The following is a 15,842-nucleotide window of genomic DNA, read 5'->3' on the forward strand; positions in this document are numbered from 1 at the left end:
TCAGTCATAAATGATGCACAAAGGAAGAGTCCTTAAATAAGTCTCTGAGTTTGTTGATGGAAGTTTGGCAACTGTTCCTGAACCTGGAGGTACATATCTTGTGGCACCTTTCCTAATGGCAGCAGCGAGAACAGAGCGTGTCCTGGGTGGTGTGGGTCTTTGATGATTGCTGCTGCTCTCTGATGGCAACACTCCAGGTAGATGTTCTTGATGATGGGGAGAGTTTTGCCTAGGATGCACTGGGCTGTGTCCATTACCTTTTGCCCCAAATGGCAGCCTGTGATGCAGTTGGTCAGCACACTTTCCATATTTCAGGGGTTGGTTTGTTTGCACAGCTTATCAATGGAGGAGGATTAGTACCAAAGCTTTTTAGTTCTCAATTGTCCTTGGTGATGATTTGCTGAGACAACACTTAAAGAAATCACACATCTCTCACTGCTCCTCCTCTATGGTTCAAGGGTGAAGAATGTTTTAAAAGTGTCTTTTATTGTTTCTGTAAGAGACGGAAGTTTGTACTTCCCAAAGGTTTCATGAAACATCAGCTTACAGAAAATCGTGCTTGGTTGGCAGGCTTCAGAAACAATGCTCGCCAATGTTTGCAGTCAGATTAACACAAGCACAAGCCCACGAAAGCATCTTGCCCTGTAAAAGATTTGGATGTTCTCGAATGGGAATGACTCCTGGTTGCCCAGAGCCTGCCCTAACCACACTAAGCACCAGGAGTCCAGATCCATTACCAAACTGAGCACCGCGAATCCAGTCCAGGAGGCAAAACAAGCACCATCGACAAACTAGATAAAGATATAGGGAAAATCCACCCACTTATACACAGACAATGACAAGTGCCACAGGGGTGGTAATGGTGTAAATGTACAGTGATGGAAATGTATGGATATGACACTAAGGGAAGAGACTTTGGAGAGTTTCTCTCTTGTAAATAATTTATTGAATAAAGTCTATTTTTGATTAAAATATATGCACAGATAATACAAAGGAACAGAAAACAATTACGCGAACTACTTAAAGCGATGCAGCTTGCTTCAGTGAGGAATAATGCAAATAGATAGTGCACCATGTGTCAGCAAGGGGTTTGTGAGAAATACCTGCCCCACTTCAACCTGGCTTTCTCTGCAATGATTCACCAAGCCAGAAGAGTGATGATACAGGCATACCCCTTGATTGGATGAAATGATTCATCCCTCCCCACCAATCGCATCCCCCCTCGGCACCTTCTCCTGTAGGTACAGGAGGTGCCTATGTACCCACACCTCCTCCCTCACCATGGTCTGAGCCCCTAAACAGGCTTTTCATGTGAAGCAACACTTCACTTGTGTATCCGCAGGACTGATTTACTGCATCTGGTGCTCCCTTTGTGGCCTTCCCTACATCAGGGAGACTGGGTGCAGACTAGGAGATCACTTCGCTGAGCACCTTCACTCCGTCCGCATCAGTGACAGGGATCTCCTAGTGGTCTGTGGTGATATGTAATTACACCACTGGGTCACCAGGGGTCATCCCGGTGACCTTGTATATAAAGCAGTCCAGAGCTACTGTCTAGCCTTCCAGGTTTGTCTTGCAGAGAGACAAGACCTCTTAGTGTACATATTAGTTTATTAAAGCTGTCTTATACTCACACTGCTGTTGTGGTTATTGTCAGTACAATTTAATAAACTAATATGATAGCTACTAGGATGAAAGCTGCTTCTACTCCAACACGCATTCCTGACCACCTGGAATGGAATCCGAGGATGACTAGCAAGCATGTACTTCCAAGGACAGAGACAGCGAGGAACCGCTGTACTGGAATTGTGGTGGAATGCAGGGAAGACCACAGAAGTATGATAGGGCAGGTAAGAAACGGCCAAGAGCCCTGCCTGCCCATGGATTCGCCAGTACAGGCGCCGCCAACCCTAAACCCCGGTCTGATCAGAAAGGGGCCACTACAAGTGCGGGTGGAAAGATCTCCATAAGTCATGCTCCCGATCGCCATGTATGTGCAGAATTTCCAACCACTCCAGAGCCAGGGAAAGCAGACACCGCTACCGTCACTCCCCCAGTAGCAGCTCCCAGTACCCCAGGGTCCAACTTTGCAACACCTAAGGGACCAGAGACTGCGGCTTAGCTATGTGCTGCGACCAGACAGGTTGGAGCTCAACCCCAGAAATCCCGGAGCCGGCACACACTTCGGCTGCTGGCAGAGATGCTTTCTGAATTATGTGGAGGGTGCTGAGGCATCGGATAAAGAGCTATTAATGCTGCTGTTGGCCCAGCTGGGAGATCACCCTTACTCCCTTATACAAGATGCCAGGTCCTACCAAGAGGCAATGAGCTTTAGCAGAGGCATTACAGTAAGGGGCATAGTGAACTCTACTCCCGGTACAGACTCATGACCAGGTCACAAGTAGGGGAGTCTGCCAGAAACTTTATACTCTCTCTGAAAGACCTGGCAGGAGGCTGCAACTTTAAAGCAGTATCAGCTCAGGAGTACGCGGAGGACCTTATTAGGGACAGAATTGTTGCGGGCATAAGGTCCACTGAGACGAGACATCGATTGCTGGAGAAAGGAATGGTGGGGCTAGATGAGGCAGAGACTATTGCAGAAGCTTTAGAAAGCACCAGGAAAGAATTGGAGGAGTACTCATAGGACCCTGGGGCTGGGACAAACGCCACACTGCTGGACTCTCTAGCCCCACGAAAAGAAAAGTATGCTGCCTCACAGGAATTCACAGCAGCAGCACACCTTGAGGGTCCCAAATGCTTTTTCTATGGACAAAGAAAGCACCCCAGAGCCCTCTGCCCTGCCAGAGAAAATGTCTGTTCCAATTGTGGAAAACGTGGGCGTTATGCAAAAGTCCGCAGAAGCCCCAAGGCCACAGCCAAGGTCCATTCTCATGCTAATGAGAGGCTGGAAAGCTCTTCTTTCTTCACAGACAAACAGAAGAAGAAGAATGCTATGTGCAGCCGGCCATCTTGGACAAATCCTACAAAGCAGAAGACACAGTCTTCAGGAGATGAATATGACACTGAGTACTATCGGATGGAAGGACACGCCAGACTTGCTTCCTTATGCATGAATCAGGCGAGTCCACACAATTTAACTGACGCCACTGTGTGCATCAGAATTAATGATGTGAGGATAAATTGCTTAATAGATAGTGGAAACACTGAAAGTTTTGTTGACAGGGGCTAGTCAACCGCCTTGCCCTCCCCACATGCCAGAGTGAGCACCAGATCCTGTTAGCAGCCAGCAGCCTTGCAGCTGAGGTAAAAGTGTTTTGCAGGGTTACTCTAGAAATCAAGGGCACAAAATACAAAGGGTTCAAATTACTAGTACTCCCTCACCTCTGTGCCCCATTACTATTGGGGTTAGATTTTCAGTGCCAGTTAGAAAGCATTACAATAGTGCACAACGGGCCTCACGAAGAAACAACACTGCCACTTGTCTGTCCTGAACATAGAACCCTCTCCGCTGTTCACACACCTGACCCCAGAATGCACACCAATAGCCACAAAGAGCAGGAGGTATAGCCCGAGGGATAGAGCCTTCATTAAGACAGAGGCCCACAGGCTACTACAGGAGGGCATCAAAGAGCAGAGCACCAGTCCCTGGAGAGCCCAGGTGGTTGTAGTAAAGTCAGGAGAAAAACTGCACATGGTAGTGGATTACAGCCAGACAATCAACAAATTTACACAACTAGATGAATACCCCCCTGCCATGCATAGCAGACATGGTCAACAACATTGCGCAGTATAAGGTGTTCTCCACCATAGACCTGAAGGCAGCATACCACCAACTGCCCATTAGAAACAGCGATCGCACTTACATGGATTTGAGGCAGACGGCAGGCTGTATCAATTTCTGCGACTTCCCTTCGGTGAGTTCCAACTGAAAGCGGTGTTCCCCTACTTAGACAACGTGACAATCTGTGGCCACACTCATGACACGAATTTAAAACGTTTCTTCCAGGCAGCCGAGGAAAGGAACCTAACGTAGAATAGGGACAAATGACAAATGCATCTTTACTGCCAGGAGATTGCCAATCCTGGGCTACATAGTGCAGAATGGGGAAATCAGCCCAGACCCAGCCCGTATGCGCCCTCTCCTCGACCTCCCAGTGCCACATACGCTGAAAACACTAAAAAGCTGTTCGCTTACTATGTCCAATGGGTCCCCAACTACATTGACAGGGCCCGCACACTTATAAAAGCCTCATTTTTCCCACTGTGCCCAGCAGCCACCAGAGCATTCAGGGACATTAGGGACCATATTGCTAAAGCTACCATGCGGTCCATAGATGAGTCGATCCTGTTTCAAGTCGAAACTGATGCATCCTATGTGGCTCTGGCAGCCACCCGAAACCAAGACGGATGACCAGTGGCCTTTTTCTTGCAAACCCTACAGGGACAGAAGTAAGACACTCAGCAGTAGAGAAGGAGGCCCTAGCCATTGTGGAAGCGGTAAGGCACTGGCAACATTATCTGGCATGCAAACACTTCACCCTCGTCACGGACCAACGGTGTGTGGCTTTTATGTTCGATAACCAGAACAGGGGGAGAATTAAGAACGATAAAATCCTGCGCTGGCAGATAGAATTGTCTACATTTAACTACGACATTCTATACCGCCCTGGGAGACTCAACGTGCCATCCTTAACCACACATCCCAGTTGCAGAGCTTGCACAATGAGCTGGGCCACCCGGGGGTCGCTAGACTGTTTCACTTCATTAAAACCTAAAACCTCCCATTTTCGGTAGAGGAAGTGAGGTCAGTGAATAAGAGCTGCCCCATCTGTGTGGAATGCAAACCGCAATTTTACCGGCCACACAAAGCCACCCTGATAAAAGCTACCAAACCTTTTGAGCGCTTCAGCGTTGATTTTAAAGGCCCAATCCTGTCCAATAATAGAAATGTCTATTTCCTAAACGTAATAGATGAATATTCCCGTTTCCCCTTCGCAATCCCGTGTTCTGATGTATTAGCAGCCACTGTTATAAAATGCCTCCAACCCATCTTCAGCATATTTGGGTACCCAAACTGCATACACACAGACAGGGGAGCTGCATTCATCAGCACAGAAATACAGCAGTACTTGCACGAGAGATGGATTGCTACCAGCTGCACTACAAGTTACAATCCCGAGGGAATGGACATCGAAAGGGAAAATGCCACTATCTGGAAAACAGTCCTCTTGACTTTAAAAGCAAAAGACCTGCCTGTTACTAGTTGGCAAGAAGTGTTGCCAGAAGCCCTACACGCTATATGTTCTTTGTTGTGCACTGCCACTAACATGACCCCACATGACCGTATCTTTTCTTTCACAAGGAAAGCCACGACGGGCACAGTGCTGCCTAAATGGATGATGACACCGGGACCTGTTCTCTGGAAGCACTGCAGACCCACAAAGCGGACTCGCTGGTGGATCAAGTGGAGTTGAGGCACGCGAACCCTCAGTATGCCTTCATCACATTCCCAGGTGGAAGAGAAGACTCGGTGGCCACCAGGAATCTCGCGCCGGCCGGATGTGTGAACAACGCGGAGGAAACACAGATGTCTACGGGTCAACAAGGAGCACAGCAGCAGTCACCAGGACAGTCGTCCATCAAGTCACCCCAGAGGACTATACCACCCACCCCAGAAATCAGGACCCTGGGTACCCCCGCACCACAAAATATCACCACCCGAGACGATGGCAGGACCTAATCCCATACAAGAGGATCCCCAGCCCACACGGCCACATGACCAACCAGTATTTCCCACTCCCACACCTCCACCAAGAAAGACAGACCGCACTCCCCACCCTTATACCACTACCAAGGAGGTCCAGAAGGCAATGGAAGCCATAAAAAATTTTGGACACAAGCAAGGGAAGGAGGTCGGGGGGGGGGGGGGGCAGTGGATAACAATTTTTAAAGGTGGGGTGAATGTGGTGATATGTAATGACACCACTAGGTCACCAGGGATAATCTCGGTGACCTTGTATATAAAGAAGTCCGGAGTTACAGTTTAGCCTTCCAGGTTCGTCTTGCAGAGAGATAAGACCTTGTAGTGTACATATTAGTTTATTAAAGCTGTCTTATACTCGCACTGCTGGTGTGGTTATTGTCAGTACATGGCCAACCATTTCTGTTCTGCATCCCACTCCCACACTCACATGTCCTGCAAAACCACCCGCAAATTGGAGGAACAACGCCTGATTTTCCGTCTGGGCACTCTCCAGTCAGATGGCATGAACATCGACTTTTCCAGTTTCTGCCCATCTGCTCTCCTTGTCCTTCCCCCTGTCAGATCTCCACCTCTATTCACCCAGGCATCCTTCCTCCGCTTGCTCGCTGCTCTGCCTTCCCTCCCTTCTCCACCTATTACCTCCTGCCTTTGCATCCACGTCTCCCCCTTACCCTTTTATTTGGATGCCTGTCCTTATGTCTGTTTACTTTTGCTCTCTAAAGGACCCTGCTTGACTTGCTGAGTTTCTCCAGCTTTGTGTTTTTACTGGATGAAATGTCAGGTCAGAGCACTTTTATGATTCGGATAAAACTTAAAATGATCTGTAGTAAAACACAAGAGCCTGCAGACACCGTGATTGAAGTAAAAACCCAATGTCAATTGGGTCAATGAGTCACCAAAAAGCTTTGGTGCTAATCCTTTATATAATATAGATAAAAGTATATTATCTTTGCTCTTAAAAAGTACAGTTTGACCTGCTGAGGATCTCCAGTATGGTGTTTAAACTTATTTGTGTTCTTGTTCCTCACTACCTTCAATTTAATTTGAAATTAGATGTTTAAAATTGGTGAATTTTAACATGAAACCCTGCAAAACTCAACAGACCAGGTGAGAGGGGCAGCACACCACCCTCGGATGCAGCAATTGGATTGGCGGAGTGGACGGAGAGCGACGTGTTTTAATTGGTTGACTTGTACCGGAGGGGCGGGCGTTATTGGATGCACTGGCACCATTGGCGAGGACCGGTGAGGCGCGCAGCGGATTGGATGGGAGGTGTGTCACTCCGGATAGGGGGCCGGGACAGCCGTCCCGAGCGGACGGGTCAGCGTCCGGCCTTTTGGACTTGAGTGAAGGGGGTCTCTCCCGCTGCGTGACGGCTGTCTGCGGTCCGCATTGACGCCCCGGCCCACAGTGGCAGAGAGGCAGCCTCAGTGGTGACTCTACCTCCCTCCCGCCTCCCCCCTGCCCGCAGTGGGTGTCCAGCACCATCCCCTCCCTCCCCCTGCCTGCTGCCTGCCCAGCGCCACCCCCTCCCTCCCCTGCCTGCTGTGCCCAGCGCAACCCCCTCCCTCCCCTGCCTGCTGTGCCCAGCGCAACCCCCTCCCTCCCCTGCCTGCTGTGCCCAGCGCAACCCCCTCCCTCCCCTGCCTGCTGTGCCCACGCAACCCCCTCCCTCCCCTGCCTGCTGTGCCCAGTGCAACCCCCTCCCTCCCCTGCCTGCTGTGCCCAGCGCAACCCCCTCCCTCCCCTGCCTGCTGTGCCCAGCGCAACCCCCTCCCTCCCCTGCCTGCTGTGCCCAGCGCAACCCCCTCCCTCCCCTGCCTGCTGTGCCCAGCGCAACCCCCTCCCTCCCCTGCCTGCTGTGCCCAGCGCAACCCCCTCCCTCCCCTGCCTGCTGTGCCCAGCGCAACCCCCTCCCTCCCCTGCCTGTAGTGTGCCCAACACAACACCCTCTCTCACCCAACCTGTGTGCCCAGCACCATCACCTCTCTCCCCCTGCCTGCAGAAACTCCCTTGCTCAGCCTGGTGCCTGTGCCCAGAGCACCCTTGCCCACGCAGCTGCTGTGTGTGCACAGAACAACTCACACTCATGATCCCTTGCACTGACAGTTGAATCTCGCAGCACTCATGATGTCTCTTTCCAAAGGTAAGTTTGAAGCTGTCAGGCTGTTGATTCTACTTTACTCGGTTGTATTTATGATGGTATTATTTATTAAAAGTTATTTCTAGATGCCTTTTATCCTTGTTTTCTAAACCATACTCTTCAGTGTAGAGTTAAAATATGAATACATATTATGTGTATTGTGAGATTTGCTAGTATTACTATAAGTAACTGCCTGCCTGTGGCCTCAGTTGGTTTCATTGATTCACTATTACATAAAGGTCTGGGGGAGGAGTCACGTGATGGAGTAGTGGCCGGACGGTGAACTCCAGCCCTCTCCAGAAAAGTCGGGAAAAACAAGAGAAAATACAAAGGCACAGAAATACAAGTTAAAGAAAAGTGAGTATAAAGGTGGAAAGAAGATGGAGACAAAAGGAGAAAAATCAAAATCAACGGAAAGAAGAGAGGAAGAGAAGACAACGGAGGAAAAAGGTGAAGGCCTTACCTGTCCGAAGAGGCCCGCTGTGGAGAGAAGACCCCACTACCTCAGGTCGGTAGAAAAAGAACTACAACAATGGCTCACAGAGCCGAGTAAAAGTGCGCAACCGCGCATGAAAAAAAAACACACCGACGGGAGGGGGGACCAGCTGGGGAGTCGATCTCCACAGCCGGCAACGACAGCTGCAGAACACCTGCAGCAAGAAGAGACCACAGAAGACAATGGAAACAAGAAAGAAGAGGAGGAAAGGGCAGCAAAGAAACAACAGATGGCCAACCTAGAGGAAGAAGAAGAGGAAGAATACAGTGAAATAGATAAAGGGAAAGGCAAGGTAAAGGATATACTTGCTCTTGTTAGAGGATACATGGAGTCATTTAAAGAATGGCAAACACAGGAATTCAATGATTTAAGAAGAAGAATAAACAACACAGAAAAGAAAATAAATAAAATGGATATGACCTTAACAGAAATGGGGAAAAAAATGGACAAGATGGAAGAACGGGCAATAGCAGCAGAAATGGAGGTAGAAGACTTAAAAAAGAAATTGGAGGAATCTAATAAAAAAACTAAAGAGACACAAGAATTACTAGCCCAAAAAATAGATATAATGGAAAATTATAACAGAAGAAATAACATAAAGATAGTGGGCCTTAAGGAAGATGAAGAAGGCAAGAATATGAGGGAGTTTATAAAAGAATGGATCCCTAAGGCCCTAGGATGTCCAGAACTACAGCAAGAAATGGAAATAGAAAGGGCACATAGAGCATTGGCCCCTAAACCACAACCACAACAAAAACCAAGATCTATTGTAGTAAAATTCCTAAGATATACTACAAGAGAAAAGGTACTGGAGAAGACAATGGAAAAAGTAAGAGAGGGCAACAAACCACTGGAGTATAAAGGGCAAAAAATCTTCATTTATCCAGATATAAGCTTTGAACTCCTAAAGAAGAGAAAAGAGTTCAATGCAGCAAAAGCGATTTTATGGAAGAAAGGATATAAATTTACACTGAAGCATCCTGCGGTATTGAAAATATTTATTCCAGGACAACAAAACAGACTATTCTCAGATCCAGAAGAAGCACGAAAATTTGCAGAACAATTACAAAAATAGACTGAGGGATGAAGACGGGTAATGAGAGCAAAAATTATCACGATTGATATGTATGTGGGTAAAGACAAAAATAGACTGAGGGATGAAGACGGGTAAGGAGGGTAAAAATGACCACGATTGATATGTATGCGGGTAAAGAGGTATAAGAGTGAATAGAGACAATGGGCATATGTGAAAGTATCTGTAATTAGAGGAAAACATAGAGAGTATAGACAAGAATTAATAAGGGAAGGTAATGGAATAGAGAGAATAAGGAGGGAATTAAAAGAGTGACCTTTGTGACATATAAAAAGCGAAATCTTTTCTGGGGGGGGCTGGGTGGGGGAAAAGAGCGGTCACTGCAAAATCAGTTGACGCTTGCGAGTGGATTCGCAAATCCAAATGGAGAGGGGAGATGTGGTTGTCCGACAAGGGATAAAGGGCAACTCAGGAGGGGAAGGGGAGATTGGGGATAAAGAAGATAGAAATAGGAGAATAAGGAAAATGTTGGATGTTGTAGGAATGTTGTCTGGTAAAGAGTTGAAAATAAGAAAACAGAAATGGAAAAGGAGGAAAGGTAATGATGGAAAAACGGAAAGAGAAGATAAACAAAATATAAAATGGCTACGCTGAACTATATGACTCTAAATATTAATGGAATACATAACCAAATTAAAAGGAAGAAACTACTAAATTTACTGAAAAAGGAAAAAATAGATATAGCATTTGTCCAAGAAACACACTTAACTGAATTGGAGCACAAGAAATTAAAGAGAGATTGGGTAGGACATGTAACAGCAGCATCGTATAATTCAAAAGCAAGAGGAGTGGCTATATTAATTAGCAAAAATGTGCCATTTAAAATAGAAGAGGAAATAATAGATCCAGCAGGGAGATATGTTATGATAAAATGTCAGATATATTCAGAGCTTTGGAATCTACTTAATATATATTCACCTAACGAAGAAGATCAAAAGTTTATGCAAGATATCTTTTTGAAGGTAGCTAATACGCAAGGGAACATACTAATAGGAGGGGATTTCAATCTGAATTTGGATCCAAATATGGATAAAACGGGGAAAAAAATTAACAGGAAGAACAAAGTAACCAAATTTATAATTAAATCAATGCAAGAAATGAAACTTGTGGACATATGGAGGAAACAAAACCCAAAAGAAAAGGAATACTCACACTACTCGACTAGACATAAAACATACTCAAGGATAGACCTATTCCTGTTATCAGCCCACATTCAAGGGAGTTAGGAAAACGGAATATAAAGCTAGACTATTATCGGACCACTCACCCCTGTTATTGGCAATAGAGCTAGAGGACATCCCTCCAAGAATGTATAGATGGAGATTAAACCCCATGCTACTTAAAAGACAGGATTTTAGAGAATTTATTGAAAAACAATTAAAAATGTACTTTGAAGTAAATACAGAATCAGTGGAAGATAAGTTTATACTATGGGACGCAATGAAAGCATTCATTAGAGGGCAAATAATAAGTTATGCAACCAAGATGAAGAAGGACTATAATCAGGAAACAGAGCAGTTGGAAAGGGAAATAATAAACATAGAAAAAAAATTAGCAATAAAGGAAGATACAACCAAAAGAAGAGAATTGGCGGATAAAAAAATAAAATATGAAACATTACAAACATATAAGGTAGAGAAGAATATAATGAAGACAAAACAGAAATATTATGAACTAGGTGAAAAAACACACAAAATCTTAGCATGGCAGCTTAAGACAGAGCAAACTAAGAAAATGGTATTGGCAACAAGGAAAAAAGACAAACAAATTACATATAATCCAAAAGAAATTAAGGAAAACTTCAGAGAATTCTATGAACAATTATACCGAACCGAAAACGAAGGGAAAGAAGGGAAAATAGATGAATTTTTGACTAAAATTGAACTACCAAAACTACAAATAGAGGAACAAAATAAATTAACAGAACCATTTGGAACAGTAGAAATACAAGAGATAATAAAAAATTTACCAAATAATAAGACACCAGGAGAGGATGGACTCCCAATAGAATTCTACAAAACATTTAAAGACCTAATAATACCGCCCCTCCTGGATGTAATCAACCAGATTGATGAGACACAAAACTTACCAGATTCATGTAAAACAGCAATAATTACAGTGATACTAAAACAAGGGAAAGATCCACTCTCACCAGCGTCATATAGACCAATATCTCTGCTAAACACAGATTATAAGATAATAGCTAAACTATTAGCGAACAGATTAGCAGAACAGGTACCGAAAATGGTAAATTTAGACCAAACTGGATTTATCAAAAAAAGACGCACAACAGACAATATTTGTAAATTTATTAACTTAATTCATGCAGTAGAAGGAAATAAAGCACCGGCAGTAGCAGTTGCTTTAGACGCAGAGAAGGCCTTCGACAGAGTAGAATGGAATTACTTGTTCAAAGTATTGCAAAAATTCAGTTTACCGGAGAAGTATATTAATTGGATTAAAGCATTATATAAGGGACCGTTAGCGAAAGTGACAGTAAATGGACATGTATCAAAGCAATTTAACTTAAGCAGGTCAACGCGGCAGGAATGCCCACTATCACCATTATTGTTTGCGCTAGCTATAGAACCACTAGCAGAATCGATAAGAAGAGATAATAATATAAAAGGAATAAAAATAAAAGACAGGGAATATAAAATCAGTCTGTTTGCGGATGATGTGATAGTGTACTTAACAGAACCAGAACTATCAATAAAAGAACTATATAAGAAATTGAAGGAATATGGAGAAGTGTCGGGATACAAGATAAACGTAAATAAAAGTGAAGCAATGCCTATGAATAACGCGGATTTCTCAAAATTTAAGGAGGAATCCCCATTCAGATGGCAAACGCAGGCAATAAGATACCTAGGTGTGCAAATAAACAAAAATCTAGGCCAATTATATAAACTCAATTACAATCCACTAATGAAAAAATTACAGGACGATTTAGAGCATTGGAAAGAGCTACCACTAACACTGATAGGAAGGATAAACTGTATTAAAATGAACATTTTTCCAAGGATACTATACTTATTTCAGGCATTGCCAATACAACTGACAGAAAAATTCTTCAAAGAGTTAAAGAAAATAATAAGGAGATTTTTATGGAGAGGGGGGAAACCGAGGATAGCACTAGATAAATTAACAGAATGGTATAAACAAGGAGGCTTACAATTGCCAAACTTCAAAAATTATTATAGAGCCGCACAATTAAGGTACCTATCAGATTTTTATCAAACAAGGGAAAAACCAGACTGGACGAGACTAGAATTAGATAAAATAGGGGAAAAGATACCTGAACACATATTATATAAATGGGACGAAAAATTGGTACAACATAGAACTTCTCCAGTATTACACCATCTCCTCAATATATGGAAGAAGATTCATGTAGAAAGAAATAAAATAAATTACCAAATACCAAAACTAATATTGACGCAAAATAAGCTACTCCCTTTTACAATAGACAACCTTGCCTTTAGAAAATGGGAAAAAAAAGGGATTAAAAGAATAGAAAATTGTTTTTCAGGAAGTAGATTCTTATCCTTTGAACAAATGAGAGATAAGTACAATATAACTGGAGATACAGCGCTGGCATATTACCAACTGAGATCCTACTTGAAAGATAAATTAGGAAGCAACTTGAGTTTACCAGAGGGAAGTAACCTTGAATATGTGATTACAGATACAATGTTAATCAAAAGATTTATAAAAAATATGTATATTAAACTGCAAGAAAAGGAGAATGAGGAAACAAATGGTAAAACTAAACAAAAATGGGAACAAGATTTAAATATAAAGATAAAAAAGGAAACATGGGAGAAGTTATGCTCTGGAACGATGAGAAATACAATAAATACGAGGCTGCGTATGATACAATATAATTGGTTACACAGACTATACATTACACCGCAAAAGTTAAATAAATGGGACCCAACAGTATCTGATAGATGTTTTCGATGTAAAAAAGAAAGGGGAACAACAATTCATGCAATCTGGACATGTGAGAGAGTAGAAAAATTTTGGGATGATCTCAATCAGATATTAAATAAAATAACAGAAAACTATATACCAAAGAATCCAGAGATCTTTCTCCTAAGTAACATAAAAAATAAAGAATTTGGAATTGACTTGGAAGATGCACAAAAAAGATTTGTCAAGATAGCCCTAGCCGTAGCAAAAAAATGTATTATGTCAACCTGGAAATTGGAAGATAATTTGAAAATACAACAATGGTATATAGAAATGAATAAATGTATTCCATTAGAAAAAATAACATATAGTTTAAGAAATAATATTGAAATATTCGAACAAGTATGGGAGCCTTACATTAAATACAATAGCGAAAACCTACCGGGAACAAACATTACCTAAGTTGATGGAAGGAGAAGAAAAGAAAAGAATGGACTCAGTAGAATTTCTGGTGTATTTTTGTTGAATGACAACATTGTCTAACTGAATTAATGCAACCTAGATTGTATACCTAAAATGGATGAGAGGGGGGGGAGTGGGGGGGTGGCTTGGGAGGAGGGAGGGGGGAGGGAGAAAAAGTCACTGTAAATGTGTGGAAAAGAAAAAGTGTATATCATGGCTATTGTGATTTATGGTGTGAAAAATAAAAAATTTAAAAAAAAAAGGTCTGTAGGAGGTAGTTACTGAATAAAACAGTTTTAAGAAAAAAAATGAACACATCAGAGAGTAAATGTCGATGTGCATTTAGACTTAAATATAGAGTTCAAGACTGTAGTGTAATACAGCTTGAGCAGAGGAAGATCACTTCGATGCTGATGTAATGTATAAAATGCTGTTGGTCCAGCAACCAGATTGATACTAGCAGTGTGGAAAAAGGACCTTCGATCTGACTTGCCCATGCGGGCCAAAATATCCCACCCAGACCCGTATAAGATGCTTTACTCTGAATCAGGTGTTGCAGCAAGTCCAATCAATGCACCTCACAGTACGCATATAAGTATTGCATACGGATACATATTTTAAGCTCCACACTGAGTCTTGTTTCGACCTGCTGTGTTTCTCCAGCTTTGTTTTTACTTCAACATTTCTCTTTCTTCTTCTGATGAGACTGCATTGAACAACATTCTCATCTAGAAGTGATCAACCAGTGAAGGGAGATGATCAATTTGAAAGGCTTCCAAAGGGTTTAAAAGATTTAATCGAGGAAATCTGGATGGTTTCATAGGAGGATCACTCAGAACTATGAACGTTCACTCTTGTCACTATCCAATGAGAAGGAAGATTTAGCCCATAAAATTTAAGAATCAATTACAGCCAGAATCTTATCCCAAGCTAAAATGTATACCATATGGTGCTGAACAAAACCAATTTGAATGGAAGTGAAGTGAGAAAGGGAAGGTGTGGGCAATGTGATGTCAAACAAAGTGAAGATTTTGCTCATTCCGGAATCTTGCTGCAGACGTGGAGTTGTTCAATTGAACCGGTACGGACTTGAGGGCCGACATGGCCTGTTTCCGTGCTGTAAACGGTTATATGATTATATTCAGTTTAGGTTTGCTGCCTGAACATCGAGCTTTTGGATAGTCATGTGTATAAGGTCTGTGTGCACTGTTAGGGCTCAGAGACCTCATCCCTCAGCACTGGCGTCAAGTGCAAGAAAGGGCTGAGGTGCTTCACTCCCTGTGCGCAGTGTGATTGCTCAGAAACCAGAGTGGTTCGGTGCCTGTACGCAGGGTTATAGGTCGGGTCTTTGTTTTAAACCAGAGGTATTCCTGTTCAACGCTGGATAAAAAAAATGCATCCGTACAGTCCATTACAGGATTGAAGCTTGGATTTAAGTTCTGGACATGCTGTCGAAACCTTGACCCAGAGCTACAAGTCACTTGATTCCTTATCTTGGGCATATTGTAAATTGTTGGATGGGAGGAAATGTCTTTCAGTTGGATCATCCTGGAGGCTGCTTGTATCCTGTTGCTACATGCTTTTTTTTTGAGTGGCTATGCTGTCACCAAGGTTGTGAGTCATATAATGTATAATATTCCTGAGTGGAGTGTGTGACTCATGGTTACAAAAAAAAGTACCACAAGTTTGAACCTTGATAAGGTATTTGATTGGGTGTTTCCTGTTCACTCGTGGAATGTTTGGATTGTCCGTAGGTGTTTTTAACCATATAAAAGGTCATCGACTTGAAATATTAACTGTTTCTCTCTCCTAATATACTTGCAGAATGTTTCAAATGCCTAGATTTTTAAGTCCTCTCCCTCTTTTATAAAGTTAGGTTGCTATCTGACATTTGACTGACAACCGGCATGTCTGCATCTTTGCTAGGTGGAAATGTTCATGTTGAAAGACTTTTTTGCTTTTTTTTTCAAAAAAATAGTTGGCAAAATATTTGAACAGAAATAAATCA

The 15,842-nt window shown here is 43.2% G+C and overlaps 1 protein-coding gene across 1 annotated transcript in view; it reads left to right on the forward strand.

The window, feature by feature from the left end:
• The first annotated feature begins 7,615 nt into the window (after window positions 1–7,615).
• The window catches only part of LOC138758860 (dual specificity mitogen-activated protein kinase kinase 3), a 175,184-nt gene continuing 166,957 nt past the window's right edge, over window positions 7,616–15,842 (forward strand). Inside the window, exon 1 of the mRNA XM_069928359.1 lies at window positions 7,616–7,871. Coding sequence (XP_069784460.1) covers window positions 7,853–7,871 — 19 coding nt within the window. The 5' untranslated portion in view covers window positions 7,616–7,852. The remainder of the gene's footprint in view (window positions 7,872–15,842) is intronic.

The sequence above is a fragment of the Narcine bancroftii genome, chromosome 3 (genome assembly GCF_036971445.1).
Source record: "Narcine bancroftii isolate sNarBan1 chromosome 3, sNarBan1.hap1, whole genome shotgun sequence".
NCBI lineage: Eukaryota > Metazoa > Chordata > Chondrichthyes > Torpediniformes > Narcinidae > Narcine > Narcine bancroftii.